The 19,773-nt window shown below is 37.7% G+C and overlaps 1 protein-coding gene across 1 annotated transcript in view; it reads left to right on the top strand.

Annotated features, from left to right (window-relative positions):
- Positions 1-19,773, top strand: part of PTPRD (protein tyrosine phosphatase receptor type D) — a 533,426-nt gene that overhangs the window by 464,365 nt on the left and 49,288 nt on the right. Inside the window, exons 27-29 of the mRNA XM_039252611.1 lie at positions 3,913-4,088; positions 17,111-17,230; positions 17,740-17,894. Coding sequence (XP_039108542.1) covers positions 3,913-4,088; positions 17,111-17,230; positions 17,740-17,894 — 451 coding nt within the window. The remainder of the gene's footprint in view (positions 1-3,912; positions 4,089-17,110; positions 17,231-17,739; positions 17,895-19,773) is intronic.

Genomic DNA, 19,773 nt, shown 5'->3' with positions numbered 1-19,773 from the left:
GCATGTTACATTAGATTGCCATCCATCATAACCCCAGAGGAATTCAATTAATTCTCACAAACCTCTCTTGGATTAGTAGTGCACTCTGATTAGTGTTGTATTAGCAGATGCAAAATCACTTTCTGGATAAGGCAGGGAATTGAAAATTAAATTAACAAATCTGCATTACTTGGAGAAGGTCACCCCAAAAAAGGGAAAGGATTTTGTAGATCCAGCCTCCCAGCAGAAACATCACAATCAAGAGCTACTGAAGAAGCATTTAATGATACCAAAACAGTTGGAAAGGCTGCATGGTATTGTTTTTCACAAGGTCAGTTGAAAAATCTTTATGTCACACTGAAAACGGAGATCTCATCTACTTGAAACACACTTATGGTCAACTTTAGTTTCCAATCTGAGGTTAATATTTTTAAAAGGGCAAGCCACCCCCCTTTCTAAAATATTTTCTCATTCAGCTTTCTATATAGCATGTTATTTGGATTATATGAAATACTGATACATTAGATCTTAGAGCTTCTGTAGAACACAGTTCTCTCTCACATACCCATCTAGTAAAGGATGTGTATGAGAAGACCTACCTGAAATGTCTTTTCACCAGAGTATGTAAAGAGATTTGCTGGGAGGAGGCATTTATTCCAGATACTACCTCCTTACAGATAAGTTTCAAAATAGAAGAGGAGCCTCAGAATTATCTTCAAGATGTAACATTAGGCCAATAATTAGCTCTACTAGGTACTGAAGTTTTCCTTTTAATTTTCTTTTCAAAATATCAAGTCCCAAATTCTGAAAGCATTTGGTGATAGAGTACAGATCTCAGGTCCCTAGCATTGTTCAAGCAGATTTTGTTTGTATTTTTATCCCCAGGAAATCCATGCATTATTAAATAGCAACCCACTCCTCCCTAAAAAAATAATCATAATTTATTATTCAGACTTAAGCAGTATGTCAAAAAACAATTTATTCATAATAAATGATTAAATTTTATATAAAAATGTTGCATGGGTCTGATTCCCTTTCTTTAGATGTGAGTCTCATGTCCATCTCCTCTGTTCTCTGACACATTGTTCAGATACAGTTGTTATCCTTGATAAGGGGGAAATGGCACAATGCCCAGCTGATGCGTTTTCTGAGTCATTAACCCAGATTTCTCTATCTTGAACTTTCTTGGAAAAAACTTTTCTATATATTGGAGGCCTTTAACCAGAATCCTTTTTAATCAATCCTTTAATGTTTTTAACTGCTAAATTAAAATTTTGAAAGTGAGCTTTCCCTGTATTATAAAATAGATTCCATTGTTGGCTCAGAACCAAATCCTGTGGACATGAGGTTGTGCATGCTTCCCAGTGGCAGTAACCTGAAGACTTTATTTAAACTGTCTTTTGAATCTACGGTAATTTGGTGTCTGGAGGAATAGGATCTTTATCAACAAAGGGCTGCCAGAACCCCAACTGCTTCTTGAGTAGCTGTAATAGATGAATAATGTTACAACCAGCCGTGCATTTCAGTTTTTACTCAAAAGGCTTTTCACTAATGCTGGTGGTATTCCATATCCATGTGTTCATCTCGGAGCCCAGTAGTTCCCATCTGACTTTCATTACTTTTTTGAGAGGATCAGTTTTACAAGTGGAATCAGAAAAGCAGTCAAAGTAATTGTAAGTGTCAATCAGTGAAATATAATAATTTTAACTTGGGAACATATGTTCCATTATAAAGAAAAGATTTTTTTTCTTTTTTCTCATAACTGCAGGACTCATATTTTCCCAGAGCAAGAAGGGGCCATGTACCAGGTTCTGGTGCTACATCTCATATCATGCCTGTATGATATGCCAGTATCTCTGTAAAGTGCTTGGTCTGCTCCAGGGATAGGCAACTCATTACCTCCCAAGGAAATCTATTCACTTTTTGATTCTGACAATTTGAAAATGCTTTATGACATTAGAGATGAAATTCATCTCTCCGTCGTTACATCCTTCAGAATTGAAAAACTTGGGTCTTAACAGAGTAAATCTAACCCTCTCTTCAGATACTCACAGTCAGAGTACTCAGCTCCCACATTTTCCTCTGCCAAGTGGGACATGTATTCCTTTCTCATATGGAACAGCTTTGATTTCCTTAATCGCTCTGGTAACTCTCTTGAAGGAAGCTCAGATTTGCCTGTATCCCTCTTAAAGGTATGCAGAAGGAAAATTAGACTTCCATTCAGAATATCTGCATTAAATTCAGGCTCTGCTACTTATTAATGTCAGAACTGGGGCAAATTTCTTTTTCTCCCTTGAGATAGCAAGAGATTAATAAAAGAGACATGGTCTAGAGGTCAAAGCAAAAAATAAGCATGTCAACAAACATGTATATAATTACAATGTGTAATAAGTAGTGTAAAGAGTTGTCATGGGAGGGGTACCTGGTTGGCTCAGTTGGTTAAGCATCCAACTTTGATCTCAGCTCAGGTCTTGATGTTACAGGTCCATGACACTGAGCCCCGAGTGAGCTCTACACTAACAGGGCAGAGGCTGCTTGGGATTCACTCCTTCTCTCTCCCTCTTTCTCTCTTTCTCTCAAATAAATAAATAAAATAAAATGTTGCCAAGGGATTCTGAGAGTATCACGAGCAGGCTTTCTGAGAGGCAGGCTGAGCATTTTATAGGGAAGGAGATACCATGTGTGTTCTAGGATTTGGGATTGCAATAAGGTAGGAGAGCAATGTTTTCTAACAACAGAAGTGGGCCAGTGTCGAGTTTAGAAAGCAAGGAAGTAAATGGAGCAAAATGTTTTTGGAAAAGTGCAGAGAGGGGGCACCTGTGTGGTTTCCCAACTCTTGATTTCAATTCAGGTCATGATCTCAGGATTTGTGGGTTTGAACCCTGCATCAAGCTCCATGCTGACAGTATGGAGCCTGGTTGGAATTCTCTCTCTCATTCTCTCTCTCTCTTTTTCTCTCTCTGATCCTTCCCCACTTGCCCTATCTCTCTCAAAATAAATAAATAAACTTAAAATTTTTTTTAAAAAGAAAAGTGAGGAGTTCTGTAGCCATTGTTGAGAGTTTGGGTTTTATTTGAAGTAAAAGAGGAAGTCATTATTGGGTTTGAAGGAGAGAAATTACAGTGTCTGAAATATATTTGTAAAAATTGTTCTCATGCTAGATGGAGAGCAGACTGCAAAATACAAAAGTAGACATGGGATAACCAGTTAGGAAGCAATTGTCATAATCCTAGGAGACATGCATGTGGTACAACAATCCTGTGAGGTTTAAATGAAAAGTCTTCCCTGCAGAGGTTAAGACAGACAGACTGCCTAAGATTAAGCCAGACTCCACCAATTTGAGCCAGTTCTTTAATCTCCATGCATCTCAGTTTTCCCCTTTGTGAAAGGAGGATCCTGATAGTGCTTACTTCACAGAGTTGTTATGAGGATTAAATGGCATTACAAATGAGTTCCCAGGTAGCTAAATTTGTGAAGAATTTTTCACTGTTATTGCATGTTCCACCCTACAGTGCATTTTCAGATTCAGGCATTATTTTATTTAGTTTTTGTCTGGCAATGTGGAATTGCATGAGTGATGAATGTGACCAGATAATTGTTTATCCTCCTTTGCATGCTATATCTTACTGATACAGTGAAGAAAATAGACAGTGTGTGAGAGAAATAGCACTTTATAGGCAATCAGTTGTATTTTTCTTTCTTTGTCATCTACTTTGTCATATTACAAAGATCCAACATCTGAAACACTATATTTCTTTAATGGGATAGTCCCCATGAGACCTGTTTTTATCTGCTTAAGACCCAAACTTCAATATATTGTGATTTCTGTAGCATAGTGTGGAACAATAATGTAACATTGTCATTAGGCCAAATACCAGGCTGTCTCCTCTTGTGATAGGTTCACCTAGTGGAATGACACCATTTGTTTTACAGGCATCCCAGGAAGTGACTATGTGAATGCCAACTACATAGATGGCTATAGGAAACAAAACGCCTATATTGCAACACAAGGATCTCTTCCTGAAACTTTTGGGGACTTTTGGAGAATGATATGGGAGCAACGGAGTGCAACAGTTGTCATGATGACAAAACTAGAAGAACGATCCAGGGTAAGAACATCTACCCTCTCCTTCTTCAGTCTTTCCTCAGATAGTGTCTGTATAATGTAGAATATATTATTCTTTTTAGAATCTACCCTTTCCTTAAACTTTGGCTTTCTAAGAGAGACTAACAGTGAATGGGCATCAACAACTCTGATGAAACTATTCTTTAACTCTGAGTCTTTCAAGAAGGAAAATCTCTCATGTTACAATGTGATTGCTAGAAAAAAAAATTAGTACTCAAAAAAGTAGACAATGTGATTACATAAAATAAATATTAGTTGGAACTTCTTTCTAAAACTTATATTGAACAAGAATGTACAGACTTTGGAGAGAATCCCACCAATATATACTTGCCTGTATTTTTAACTTTTTTTTCCTTATAATCTGCAGGGTACGATCTGAAATTCTATAAAAGAGGCTTTTATGTAATTTATTCAAATTAGCATAAATTAAGTTAGGGCCACCAGAAAAATGATGTGAGTTAACACACAGCTGAGAAAACACATAAATGCATAGAGAGCATTTTGCTAGTTTAGCCTTCTCCAAAAGGAATAGATTTTAATAACAGAGTCATAGGTCTAAGAAAGGAGTTTTATTCATCATATGGGTCCAATATTATGGTGCATGGCACATTAGTTAAATACTATTGATTTGCAAAACTAAAACATAATGGGTAAGCAGTATGCCATATTCCCAAGTGAATATGCAAATATTGTAGCCATCTGATGAAAATCAATCTTTAACCTTGAGAATTTAATGAAGGAGTGTCTGAAAAATCACTGAAGGCAGCACATCCTCTCCCTGAAGAGTAGGACATTGGGGTGAATTTGAAACTACTGGTGAGATATCTCTTTTACTGTGGTCACAGGTAGCCTCAAAGGGATATTTAGATGGAATCCAAAGCCCAACTCCCAATTTGTTGTGTGACAGTTCACATTTTTTTAAATGGTCTTTGAAGCTTGGTACATGGCAATTTCTCTTAGCCCAGGTAGGTATATGAGGGAAGAGTTGAAGGCTGCACAAGCAATTTCTAAAGGAAGAGCTCAGACTTGGGAAATATAAAAAGTCCCTTCCATTACTTTAAAGGTGGGAAATAAAGCCTATGATACACAACTGGTTTAGCAAACCCAAAAAGCATTCACACCTTGTTATAACATGTGAACTATATAGAAATACTGAAATATTGTGTGAAAGGAGTTTAGATGAAAACTGTTATGACTGTGAAGACAAATGTCGTTGTCATTCTCTATGTGAAAACTCCATTCAAAAGATGTAAATGGATCCATTATTGATTTGTATTCAGGGTAACCCTGTATTGCAAGCCCTGTAAAAACAACCCCCAATGTTAACTTGAATAGAACTCTTCATAATTACAACAGCATCTAACACATATTAGGCACATTGATAGTTCACAGCAATCTTATGAGATAAACACTACTATAATCTCCACTTTACATAGGAATAAACTAAGCCTAGAACATTCCCGAAAGTCACTTAAGGTCATTCAGCTACCAAGGTCAGAGTGAGGATTTGAAGACAGTCTGGCTCCAGAACACATGTGCTTAACCATCAAGCCATATTGCCTGTTAACACTTCTATGAAGCTGAGACAGCTGAACTATTATATTACAGCATGCATGTAAATCCAGCCTACCCAGACTGCTCTGCCTGGAGATACCGGCTGGTAACAAGCAGTCATTTGCAAAAGCTGTTTTCAGTAAAACACACATTTTATCTTGACACTGCAGGCCTTCATTAAACCGTGCACAGAAACTTGTTTTGAAATAACCAAATGAAATTCTGCCCCTTTTCTCCCTAATTGCTTCTAATAATAAAGTTAGTTCTAACTGGCCCCACTGCCACTGCAGCATCTGATGGTAATGAGCAGTTCTTGGCGGAAGGCATTGTGACTTAAATACCTACAGTTTATCTTTATGTTGCAGGCTACTTTTTTTTTCCCCACCTCAGACAGAGGAACTTATTTTGAAGTTACTAAATGAACCTCTGTTTGCTCCCTTCATTAATTACTCTTTGCTCTTGCAAGTTAGCTTTCTCCTTTGTTAAATGGCCTAAGGAGGCCAATTAAAATGCTGTCTTGTGATTTTTATTCTGTGGTGGTTCAGTCTGTACCCAAACTTGTGATGACCTGCATAAGCCAATATTGAGGAGTCTCAACAGCATCAATCTGACCATACAAATGAGCCCTGACCCACAAGGTCCAAGAGCCCTTTGTTCCCCAGTCTAGAATTCTTGAGAATAAGTGACCAAATGTAGCTGAGAGATCTAACAGAGTACTGTTCCTCCAGATTATCTCACCTGCTCTTCCATCTTCTCCCCTAACATCCTCCCAGCTCACTTTTTTCCTATCCAGTTGCTCTTTTACCTAAAGTCTAGGGAGAAAGGGGAAGGCATTTCTTGATTCACAAACAAGAACTTGGATTGAGTTTCTCTATAAAAGCAATGTTATAAATAGTGGTTAATTGTTACTGAAATACTTTATACTTTATACTTTAGGAACTATGTGGGTTATGTGGGCTGATCTGGGGACTCAATGAATTCTCAATTTCCCAGTAGTCAACTTCAAAGCAGACATTTGAACTAGTCTGGCTTTATTTAGGAACTGCCTGTAGTCTCCCTCATAAAGGGAGGTGGTCCAGGTGGTTAAAACAAATCATTTCTCCAAGAGCAGATGCCTGAAATTTCATTATTTTGAATAGGGCTCATATTCTTGAAATAATATTCACCCCTTTGGTATATGAAAAGTGTATATATAAACACTTACGTGTACTGTAGAATACACATATGCAGGAATACATGTTAACTGGCAATTTGGGCTGAGGGAGAGAGAAGAAAAGGAAAGGGAAGAGAGGATAGATGATATTTCATAAAACTGCCTGAGGATACCACTATCAGAGACCACAGAATTTTATAGCATAGTCCCAAGTAGAGGTGTGTTGCAATCAAATGTCATCTGGGTTTAGATCCCAGCTGAAGTGCTTACTAGGTATGTGACAATGAACACATTGCTAGGACCTCAGAAAGTTTCATTTCTCCTTTTTAAATTACAGACAAGGATTATTGTAGGTATTGACCAAGATAAGGATTATGACAAGGTGTCTCAGTGAGGTCTCAGCTGTTAGTGTTTGGTTGAGATAGAGAGCTGGGAGGCTATACCAATACAACCTCAGTTTACCCTAAAAACACTCCCAAATAATTCAATTTTTGTTCCCAAATGCAATGAGTTTGTTTCTCTATGGCTGACAATGAATCCTGACCAGCCTCACAGAGTCACTACTCATCGTGAATTCTGCCCACCATTCCCAGTGGGAACCCATGCACTGTGGTCAAGCATAGCTCAGAACATGGGCTTCTTTGGCACTTGCCTTTCCCAGAACAGAATCTCCAGAATGGAAACCCTAATGCAGGGAACTTATTAATTAGTCTGCACATGGACCACAAGGACATTCTGGCTGTGACTCCCATTGTGGCCATATCTTAAAGTAATACAATATGAAAATAATACTGTCCACATGAATCACATGCTGTAATAATTGCCACTAAAGATAATATTCTTGATACCACATTTTCTTTTGTTTCAGCTTTACATTAGCCCTTCCCATTCTTACTTGCTTGATGACGCTAGGGAATTCTCCCCTTAACACCTGTCTCCTATGTTTTCTAGTTTAGTGCTTTGCCTTGTCACTCAGGCCTGTGGATGACAAAGCAGCAGTGCTTCTAACCTTTGCCAAGTTTGAACAACCCATGCACACAAAAGGCTCCTGGGTTCATTAGCATTTGTTAGAAGTTTCAGTGGCCTTTTGTTAGAGAACTGACCATTCTTAGCATTTCATTGGCTAAAGAAGCCCTTACAAGTGTGAGGTTTGACTTAGAACTCAAATTGGTCTTTTGGAAACTTAAATTCTTTGATTTTCAGTTGTAGTCCCTCCCCATCAAATGTGGCCTTGCAGTAATCCCAAACTTCACTGAGAAGACTACGTAGTGTATGCATTCAGTTACCAACCCTGAAGAGAAACCGTGTACAGTGGATATTTTCTATGAGTTTCATTTGGATATATAAAGAAATGAAACAAAATATAAGTCTAAAAACTAAGGTTTTGAAAGTAAAGTACCATTGCTGCCTGAAAACACACAGATCAGTTTAAAGCCTTGTAGAATGTGCTATGTGACATGAGATACTGTTAGTGGGACTTTTTCTACAATTTCCATCTTTTTTGCCAAATCCTCTCAAGTTCTGCATAGTTCATTGATTTTGTAGAGAGTCATTCTCTCATGCCCTAGAATGTGGTCTCTAATTGTTTCCATGTTTCATAACATGCCAGTAAGCACATGAATTGGTTTGGGCAACCACATGGAGGGAAGAAAAAGTTTGGAAAAAATGAAGCATGGTAGGAGAGTAAAATGTATACAGCTGGGGTTTCCACTCCAAGGGTGTTATTTGTGGGCAACTAAGACACATGGTTGGCAGCCTTGCTTGAACCCTTGGAGTCTCCAAGGTAGGATTTGCCAAGGTGATTTTTTTTTTTTTTTTTTTTTTTTTGCCCAGGAGCCTTTGTTATTTAGTAGGTGACTGTCCTTCCCCACCCCACCCCCTTTATCTATTTGCTTTTGGCTGTTTCTCTTGTACTTTGTTTCACATCCTGAGGAATACAAGATGGAGGGAATGTGTAAGCTTCATGCTTAACAAATTCTTGAGCAGTCTTGATTAGTGTTACAAGCTGAAAGAGCTTAATCAAGGTTAAGGTATATGTGGCTTTCTTTTATTCTCACCAGCCTGTCCTTATCACTCCCCATGGCTGATACTCACTGTTGTTTGTGTTGTTTTACAAGCTTTATGGTGGGAGTTGAATCACTTAAAGCGCTATAATGGTAAGGGTGCTTAGTGCTATAAATGTTCAGGATTAGGAGTGAAAATTTGACCCTCCATAAAGGGGACATGATCTGAACTATCCTTCAGTGTGAGCCACATTGAGTAGTAGCATAGGCATATAGTTAGAAGAGAAAAAGTCTACAATTGGTTTCCAGACTATCTAAATCCCATCTTCTGCCCCCAAATAGAAAATCATGCAACCCAGTCGATGGTATCCAGTGCTGGAGCAAATCAAATGTTTTATGCATCAGGACTTTAGTTTATCTTAGGCCATAGCATAAGAAATGCCCTGCTGCAGTAAAACTTGTTGTTTGTGGTAATGAATGGAAGTGATGCTATCCAGGCCAAAGGGGTGGGTCGGTTTTAACTATATTGTGTTAGTCGTTAAGGGAATTAGAGTACAGAGACTTGACATTTGACAGGTAGAACACTTATTTTTTTTTAACATGTATTCATTGTTTGAGAGACAGAGAGAGAGAGCATGAGCAGGGGAGGGGCAGAGAGAGAGATAGAGAGAGAGACAGACAGACAGAATCTGAAGTGACAGCTCAGAGCCTGACTCGGGGCTCAAACTCACAAACCATGAGATCATGACCTGAGCCAAAGTCAGCGACTGAGCCACCCAGGTGCTCCTACAGGAGGAGCATTTCTGACCTAATGATCACTACCTCCACCTTCTATGTCCTCCCCGGTCTTTGAATGTTATCTTAATATACTTACCCAACAGAAGGTGAAAGTAAGATGGAGACATGTTCGTGTTTGGTTCTGTGGCCAAGAGGGCAATTCTGGGCACAAAAGGAGATTCTGATCAAATGTTTTCTTGTTTTCCTATAAAACAAATCTTGAGATTCTTTTCAGATTTTGAGGTCCTTTTGGGTTAGAAGTTGGCAGAATCCTGTTGAAGATTATAAATGGCAGTGTTACTGTTTTCATTGTCGTTATCGGTTTTGGAAGGCCCAGCCTTGGCCAGCGGCAGACTAATTCTTGGCCCCTCTGGTTTGTCAAGGTTCGGTAAGTTTAATGGAGAGCAAATGCTTTCCCAATGCCAGGTCTGTGTCCTTTTCCAAACAGAACTGGAAGCGCCAAAGGCCTTGAACATTTAATTTCTCAAACTGCAGCTGAAAGCGCTGCCTATCTAGGGCAACAGAAACTGCTTTTTCCTTAAGCAACTGTAGAAACGGCAGCACAAACATTGCCTTTGGAGTCTGTGTGATGTATGGGATTGTTTTTGAAAAGTGGTGGATACTTAATGTAAATAGGACACTGGCAACAAAAAGAATGATGCTCACATTGGCAACTTAAAGGATGTTTGGGTCCTTATCTAGCAGGTTCCACACTCTTGGTTTTCTCTTGTCAACAGACACAGTGTCAGATAAAAGAGAAAGAATCGCACCAATTTCTTACCGTTTGTTAGCTTCTTGGATTTTCTACCTTCTTTCCCCAACCCCCCTTCCCCACCCCCACCCCCACCCCCCACCCCGCCCACATGTCCTCTTTTCAGGATGGCAGCCTACCCATTCTGGCTCAAAACAAACATTCCTATGAAACTGAATGAGAGGCATCATGGCCTAGGAAAGAGCTGGACTGGGGGATGGAGGGGAAGGAGGTGGGAAGGCTGCAATTTTGCTCTTGGTGACTTTGTGCAAAGTCCCTATCATTCTCCATATTCATGTTTAGAGCACTCCCTGGCTGGATGAGGTCATTTCTAAAATTTTAAGAAATGTGGATTAATTGTGTGTTCAGGCAAAGCTAAGTTGGTATGCACCAGTATAATTGTACTGTTAAAACACTAAAATGTAGGGGCGCCTGGTGGCTTAGTCGGTTAAGCGTCCGACTTTCGCTTAGGGCATGATCTCGCGGTTCGTGGGTTCGAGCCCCGCGTCGGGCTCTGTGCTGACTGACAGTTCAGAGCCTGGAGCCTGTTTCAGTCTGTGACTCCCTCTCTCTCTGACCCTCCCCTGTTCACGCTGTCTCTCTCTCTCTCTCTCTCCTAGAAATAAATAAAACATTAAAAAAAATTAAAAAAAAAAACACTAAAATGTATTGATACTACTGGTATACAGAAATTACCTTTTCATTGAAACTTTAAGTCACCTAATTAATTATATTTCTTAATGGCAGGGACACAGAAGTGTTGCCAGGCCACAGGCAGCCAGTAAGCAGATACAAGCAGACGCAGAGGTGACAGCAGGGCTATGTAGAGTACCTAACCACTGCCAGGTGTGATTGGGGCTGAGTTGCAAACTCGAAGGGCCACAATTGTGTGGGAAGAACTGACATCCAAGTGCTACCTTCCCAGAACAAGGGGATGCTTCACATAGTTTTCCTGTGCTTACAACAAAGTGCCAGCAACCTAAGATATAATGACTGTCAGTTTAACGGGGGAGGTCATTAGAAAAGTTTAGTGTAGCTCCCTGTATGAACTTCTGGGAGACACATTGTCTTTGTCTGTTCAGGCTGCTGTAGCAGAATACCGCAGACTGGGTGGCTTATAAACAACAGAAATCTACTTCTCACAGTTCTGGAAGCTGGAAAGTATAAGATCAAGATGTTGGCAGATTTTATATCTAGTGAGACTCTGCTTCTGGGTTCACAACAAACTGTCTTCCTGTTGTATCCCCACATGACATAAGGAGTCAGGGAGCTCTCAGGAGTATTTTGTATAAGCCATGAAGCCTATTCATGACAGCTGCACCCTAGATTCAATCGCTTCCCAAGGTCCCAGCTCCCCATATTCCCCACTGAGGATTAAATTTCCACCTATGAATTTGGGGGGGGGACACAAATATTTAGACTATAGAACACATCAAACAAAAGGAAGTATCAATTTTTTGAATTAATAAATGGTTTGGAAAGTGTTTGAATGGTCCAATGATCTAATAAGCATTTTACAATGAATAATTTGATTTACTTAGAGAATAATATTTTTCAACTTTCTGGTTTTATTTATGAAAAACTATCACTCCACTGGTAGTCAAATGCTTTAATATTACTCTCATTTTAGGTATTGCATTGCCTTTGATCTCCACTAAATAGTGGTCAGAAAAGAGAAAATGAAGAAAGGAAACGCACAAACCAGACTACCCTTTTGCCGCTCAAAAATAGATATAGCCACACGTTAGTTGAGTGAAGGGAATGACATTATCCCTCAAAGAGAACAGAATCACTGAGATGATAACATATTTTGGAAAATTAAGTATTGAAGCTGGTCTTTTACTGCCAAGAGACATATTATAACCTATGGAAATAAATAGTTCAGCATATAATTTATCCATCCAATAAAATATATCCTAATAATTATCTGAGACTTCCTTTTTTGTCCCTTATTAAGTGTACATTGATGAATGTATATTGACATTTCTTTATTCCCAATACAAACCCTGATTTGTATTATCTAATGTTAGCATACTTTCTGTCCGCTCCTTATGGGAGGTTCTTCTGCCCAAACATAGTAGATGTTAATTTTTAGTTACTTTCAACAAAACTTATGCTTTCCTATGTATCATTTATTGTCTATTCTAAGTCCTTCTTTGGCTAAATAACGTGGCCATAAGCAGGCAAGTAGATTTTGCATCAGTGATGCTGGGACCCTTTGGACATATCAGTTTGTTATATTTGGAATCCTGATGCTTTGTCATACTGCCGTGCTCAGTGAGTCTTTGTTAAATTGAAAGGTTTTGCTTTCCAGAAGTTTTGGGCAATTTAAAAATAAGCCAGTGTGGACCACAGTATAGTTGATTGTAAAGTTGGCTTCCAGTTGTTGAGTGTGTGCTATGTGCCAGGCACTTCCAAGATAAGCCATATAGAAGTAAAAATGGAACTAGAAGGAAAGCATTTCCCTGAAGCACACTCAGCAGACCTACTGGATCAAATCCTAGGCAATATTTCCAATGATAAGTTTTTCTTTTGAATATATTTAAATATGTTTTATCAATCCATCAACTTCCTTTTAATAGGTTGCCATGAAAGAGGGAATATGCATTAATTCTATAGCATGCATTCAGTGATGGTCAACCTGTTCTTTCCATAATTATGGAGAAATGAAGCTACCCCACAGAAGAAATAATCTCTTTATGATAATAAAAAGAAATCTATTGGGGCATCTGGGTGGCTCAGGTGGTTGAGCCTCCGACTTCAGCTCAGGTTATGATCTTGAGGTTCATGAGCTCCAGCCCTGCATTGAGCTGTCAGCTCAGAGCCTGGAGCCTGCTTCTGATTCTGTGTCTCCCTCTCTCTCTGCCCCTCCCCCGCTTGTACGCTCTCTCTCTCTCTCTCTCTCTGTCTCTCTCTCTCTCTCCCATACACACACACACACAAAAATAAATGAAAATATTACAAAATTTAAAAAATAAACAAATCTATCCCCCAAATTTAGCCAGAAATCTGAACTGTCTTACTTAGTTTAGGCTTCAAAGTGAGTTACTGGGTGAGATTTCTAAACTACATCCTGGGTAACAGATTCTGCTTCTGTCCTTTTTCACCTCAGACACTAACACATTCTCTTCTCACAGCTTACTAGGGCCCAGGTAGAGTAAGGGAGTTATCTGGAAATCTCACAACTATGTATTTGAAGAACCAGCAGATGAAAGCATACCCCTATAGTTACTCAGTAAGGCTATGGGTTGGGTGCAGAACAGCACTCATTTCACTTTGGTGTCCCCCCCAGTTGCTAAGACCTTGCCTTCCACTTAGAGTCAGTTGGGATTAATAACATGTTTATTATTTTTTACATATAGAATGGTTACATTTTTTTAACTACAACCATAAAAATTGAAAAATATTCTAACTGATAATAATAGCTGTTGCCTGTTGAATGCCTATTGGGTTTAGAGTTTCAGGTGCATGGGTTTTGAGCCTTATGCTAGCACTGTTGTACTGGAGATTTTGTACTTATTTAACAGATAAGGCTGCTGGGCTTGGGTCCTGAAAATAGAGAAGCACCTTACTGGCCATCCAGTTAGACTCCCCAGCCTTCAGCGCATCAGTCCGAAAGGTCACCTGTAGTGCATCATTTCAGAATCACATAAGAAAAGGCAAGCACCAGTATTTGTGTTCAGGAGCTGATGCCTTCTAGTTCTAAGATGGTCAGAGGGGAGCATCCTATACTGGGCTCTGTGCACAAAGCCTAAAAGTGGTAACTCTATCTAGAAATACCTTATGAGATTTTCTCCTGGTGGGAGGAGGGAGAGCCGTGCAGGTGGAGGGAGGGGCAGTAGTCAAAGTAAAACATTTCAAGAGAGAGGATGGAGCTAGTGCATTTGCAGTATAGCTAATTAGGAAAAAAAAAAAAAAAACTAAGCTAAACTAACACTTCTGATTGTTGTTCTCCTTGGTCCTTGCACTTGTCAATTGCTTTCTAATGTTGAAATCAGAAATTATTTGTTTAGGGCATGGCTAAAAATGAAGGACTCAAAAGAATGTCCATAAATCTAAAGCCTTAGAAACCAGCTGAAACCATGAAGGCAACTCAGAGAATGAGAAAGAGAAAAGAGTGCTGAGTTCTTACTAATGAAGGGGACAATGTATTGCTATAGCTGTTCTGAGAGGCTTTAATCCTGCCGCTGAGACCATATGTGCATATGCGTGCATACACTAAAATATTTACTTTTTTATAAACTCCTTTTGTGAAATATTTTTGAGAGAAAACAGCAATGTTTAAATATATTTGCTTTTTAAAAATTCCTCCATTTTTGCTGTTAAGTTTGAAACATTTTAGAGAGTAAGATTCAAGTACATTATTTAAAACAAGTACAAAAGCTTTCTTTCCTTCTTTTAGCTAAAAATGTTCCTAACATTCACTCCTTATAGTAATGTTTTCTGGTATTCTTATCTTCTAAAAGAGTCTAAGTCAATAATAGCCGAAGTTTTAAACTTATTACTGGAAGTATGAGAATAATTAGTGTAACTTCTGTTTTTTCTGCATTTTAGGATGGGGTGGAGTTGTATATGGAAAGTCAGTAAATAACGGAACAATTTTTCCAGAGGCCACATAAAACCTGGTTTTTGGTCTTTTCCTTCATTCCCTGTGTCTTTTCTCACCAAAAGGTCTGATGATAGTCAGTTCCCAGCTTTGAAATATAATTGCACTGAATTTAGTTCAGTGCATTGTACTGACCTTATAGATCATTTCATTGTATTAAGCTATGGGTTTTTTGTCTCTGTCATAACGATATTTGTCCTTGTGGAATTTGACTTGTTGGTTTTGATTTGAAAGGGTTGCCATCCCACTGAAACTGTTAAATAATGAGTTGAGTTCCTCTTTTCATTTTTTTTTAACTCAACACATTGCTGGCATCCTCTCCAATGTTGCAGTAAGAGGTCTGAAAAGTTACTTTTGCCCATTGCAGGGAGACATCAACTTGATATCTATCTTATGGTTTAAGGCAAAGCCTTTGGCATAATTTTTGTGATTTTTCTTTTCCATCTGAATCCTGGCTACTTAAGTAGTGTTGGCTCCATTCAGGTAGTATCCTTTGCTAATTCATCCACGTACAACTTAGGTTTTAATGGATGGTCAGAAAGCATACAGAAATAGTCAGGGTCATGCTACATCAATCTCCTTAAAGAAGTGTTTTTCCTTTGTGTTGTTCTTTAAGTTAGAACACATAATAGAAGTATAAATACAGAAGAATATATTATGCATCTAGAAAGCATGTAAGTATGTTTTAAAAATCCTATTAAGATATAAATTGCCCACCTTAGTATGAACCACTCTTGCTTGTTTTTGTTTTCTGTTTTAATAAAATAGGTAATGTTTCTATAGACTCACCATTGAAATAAAGGCACAAAAGTCAAACCTTGTGAATTCAATCTCCACTTTACCATATAACTGTACATTAAAGTGTCTTTTCCCCTTTTTGTTGCCTGCATAATTGGATAGAAAATAAAAGCTCTGCCATTTTAGAAGGTCCAGCATCTAGAGAGAAGGAGCCTGAGTCCTTTAAGGAACAGATGCTATATCTGTGAAATAGAAAATTGAAACATTATTCACAGAATGTTACTAATATTTATATTCAACATAAAACCAAATAATTATCTAGCAATTCTATTCACTGGACCAAAAAATTCTAGTGTCTATGACAATAATGCATCATTGCTTTTGTTTAAAACCAGAGATTATGATTTTTGAATCTTTTTCAACCACAAGATGTGCTTTGTAATATAAAATGGGACTAGATTTCTTTACCTAGAGAAATGCATTTCAGTTAAGAATTACTCCCATCTTTTCTTTTAATCTGAGATTGAAAGGGTAAATATGTTCTTATCTATGACCTTACTAGAAAATATAGTATTGTATTTGTCATTTTTGATTATGCTTTTTCAATACCCAACGTACACATTCAGTAAATTTAAACATATCCCAGACTTTGAATTAATTATTTTTTGTTGCATGTTGAACTAATTGGCTTGAATACTTTTATGTGCTTTTGTTCAATTCCACATACAAATTTTAGGTTATTCATCTGAAATGAATGAGTTTTAAATTATTTAAACTTTATACTGCTAGTGTGTGACCCTCTGAGACTGTTTTTAAAGAACACACAGCTCTTTCCCCCTTAGACATTACGATTTAATTTGTTTGGGATACAAAAGCCATTTATCTTGTATTTTTTAAAATGCTATGTTGTTTATTATGCTTTGATAGATTCACAAATTATTTCTACTTTTCTTTAAACAAACGTATTTGGAAATTGTGATAGTTCAAGATGAAATAGCTTGTGCCTTTTAAGCCTTGATGGATGAACATTAACTATCTCACCATGTCATTTAAATGGCTGAGCATAATCTTCCTGATGCAATCCATAATATATATCCCAGAACAAATTTGTGTTTTCTTTTCAAGTACTCTAAAATTTCAAATACCTCTTTCCTTATTTTACTCAGCAACAATCTGCAATTTATTTTTCTCCAGGAAAATTGAATCTGTTACTGCTTAGTATTCCTACCAGTTTGAAAAATGTGGTTTATATTGGCATCAGAGCAGTAATTTACATATATTGGGATAACAAGAATGCGTGCCAGAAAAAGATCAACATAAAATGAAATGCAAAAAAGCTGTTTTCCTTCAACAGCAAGTCAGAGTGAAGCTAATAGAGAAATTGATGAGCATCTGCCCTGAATGTGTCACTTGTTTCTTCCAGGTGAAGTGTGACCAGTATTGGCCCAGTAGAGGCACAGAAACCCACGGGCTGGTCCAGGTGACGCTGCTCGATACCGTGGAACTGGCCACGTATTGTGTTCGAACATTTGCACTTTACAAGGTTTGCCTTTTTTCCTCTTCTCTTCCCCTTTCCATTATTTAAAGAAAGCTTTTTTTGAGAAATCAAGTATCTTATGACTTTGCTTAAATCTTGATTCCACTGGCAACATTGAACAATGAAATAATTCTTCCATTATCGCTCAACAATTTTTCTTCTCGTCCAGTGATCTATCAGTAAAAATGGAACTCTCACTATGAACGTAAGTCTCGGCAAATGAAGGATAGATGAAGAAGAACTAGTTCTTTCTGTAAAAATAACAGGAGCATTCCTGATAGTTACAACTGAAAAATGTAATACTTCTTACCTAAGAATTTTTATACCTGAGCAAATAGTTGTCATTTACAAATAGCTTGACATTGATTCTCCAAGGAGTGTGTCTCCCCAAAGGTCATAGGGTAGGAGGAAGGAATTAAGATAGCACATTTTCGTGTTACTTCTTCCATATTATTACCCATCATTGCAACTGACGCCAGGAAAACAGAATTTCATCCTGTCTTCCTACTTCACAGAATGGGTCAAGTGAGAAGAGAGAAGTGAGACAATTCCAGTTCACTGCCTGGCCTGATCATGGCGTTCCAGAACACCCGACACCTTTTCTAGCTTTCTTACGGAGAGTCAAAACCTGTAACCCTCCTGATGCAGGTCCTATGGTTGTGCATTGCAGGTAAGAACCACTGAGAGCATTTATTTTTCTCACAGAAGGTTTGCAAGGAAACACAAGCTTCTTCACTGGATATTCTCTTTCCAACTTCTTGATATTCTGGGATAGTAGATGTCTTTATAAATAACAGAAGGCATCTTTTTTTGGTCAAATGAAGCTTATGCTAACATGAACAGACAGGATTTGATGTAGATGATTATTCTTCTCTGGAGATAATAAACAACTGTGGTTCATGCTATTTTCTCTTTGGAGCAAAGATAAATAAATGTATGAAGCAGAATAGAATTAAGAATCACTGGGTGTCGTATGTAAACCAACTTGACAATAAACTATAAAAAAAAAATGTATTTCCTGAAATGTAGTTTCACTTATCATGAATCTTAATATAATCACACTTGAGCTAAAAATGTTTTAAATGTGAATTACAAAATATATTATAAACTCAGAGAAAGAGAAAATAAAGAATGATATGATTATAGTTTTAAAAAAAATCAATATGGTTCAAGTTTTGTCTATGTGAGGGGATATTCTTTAAAACGTAAGTAGGTAGGTAGGTAGGTAGGTAGGTACATAGGTACGTAGGTAAGTAAATGAAGTGTTTGACAAGTTCTTGTGGCCTGGCCTGATACAACCTTTTTACTATTTATCAGGGGAAAAAAATGCTGAACGAAATAATATTGTAAATATAAAAACTTTTAGCTGGAGTGTCATTGCTTAAAGATACCTTTTATATATTAATATTATCAAGTCATGTGTAGAAAATATACTAATTTGAGCTTTACAAATTTATTTAATATAATATATACAAAGACTTATATTTTGGAAGTATTTATTTTGTGTACTTGGAGGTAATGAGCTTGTATTTATTTCTTTTGAAATTTTGCATACTTTATTATCATTTTTTACTTAATTCTGACTAGCATTCTCTGTATCACCACTCAGATTCTACTATATGTGTGTTTTTACATTTAAATGATTTCTTTTTCTTAATTTTAATTATTTTTATAGAAAGTAGAGAAGCAGGAAGAGAGGGAGAGAGAATCCTAAGCAGGCTCCACACTGTCAGTGTGAAGCCTGATGCGGGGCACAAACCCATGAACCCCAAGACCATGACCTGAGACGAAACAGGAGTCAGATGCTTAACTGACTGAGCCACCCAGGCAGCCCTACTACATATTATTATATTACTATATAAACCTATAATGCTACTATATAATTCATAATAGTTCTTTGTATCTGAGTAATTCAAATATGAGAGAATATGGCTCCTTGAATAGACAAGTAAAATTGCAGGGAAAGTATATAAAAAAGGAAAGAAAGCATCTATCATAAACCACTTCTATCATGACTTAGTAGTATAACTCTTTCATATCGTATCTTATACTTGAGCATAATACAGTAAGTAGATCTTAGAAATTACCTCTGTTTTTACAAAACATGGGGACAATAGCTCGAGTGGAATAACTGCAATAAAATTCACCTGACTAACCCATCCTACTGTGGTCATGGTTAAACACCAGCCTGGCAGGTTTTGAACAAGGTGATGTTTTATTTCTCTTTCCCAGCACTCTTCCCCCAACAAAAACTAATAACACCACATTATATTTATAGAGCATTTTACCAATTCCAAGGCACTTTCCCATGCTTTATTCTGCTTGATATTCTTACCAGTATGTCAAATGAAGAGACGAGAGTAGAAGAGAGGCTACAGGACTTGGTCCAAATACTGACAGCTAGGAAGCCAGACAGAGTCCCACTCATGTCTTATAATCTAGTACTTGCTCTTCTGGACCTGACACTATGTTTCAGCATTTCACATGATTCTTAAACCCTAGTAAATATTTTTATTGATTTGAGCAAATGCTTTTACATCATGACAGCA

This window comes from Hyaena hyaena, unplaced genomic scaffold (genome assembly GCF_003009895.1).
Source record: "Hyaena hyaena isolate Hyena2069 unplaced genomic scaffold, ASM300989v1 scaffold_422, whole genome shotgun sequence".
Taxonomy (NCBI): domain Eukaryota; kingdom Metazoa; phylum Chordata; class Mammalia; order Carnivora; family Hyaenidae; genus Hyaena; species Hyaena hyaena.
This window is presented reverse-complemented; position numbering and strand designations above follow the sequence as displayed.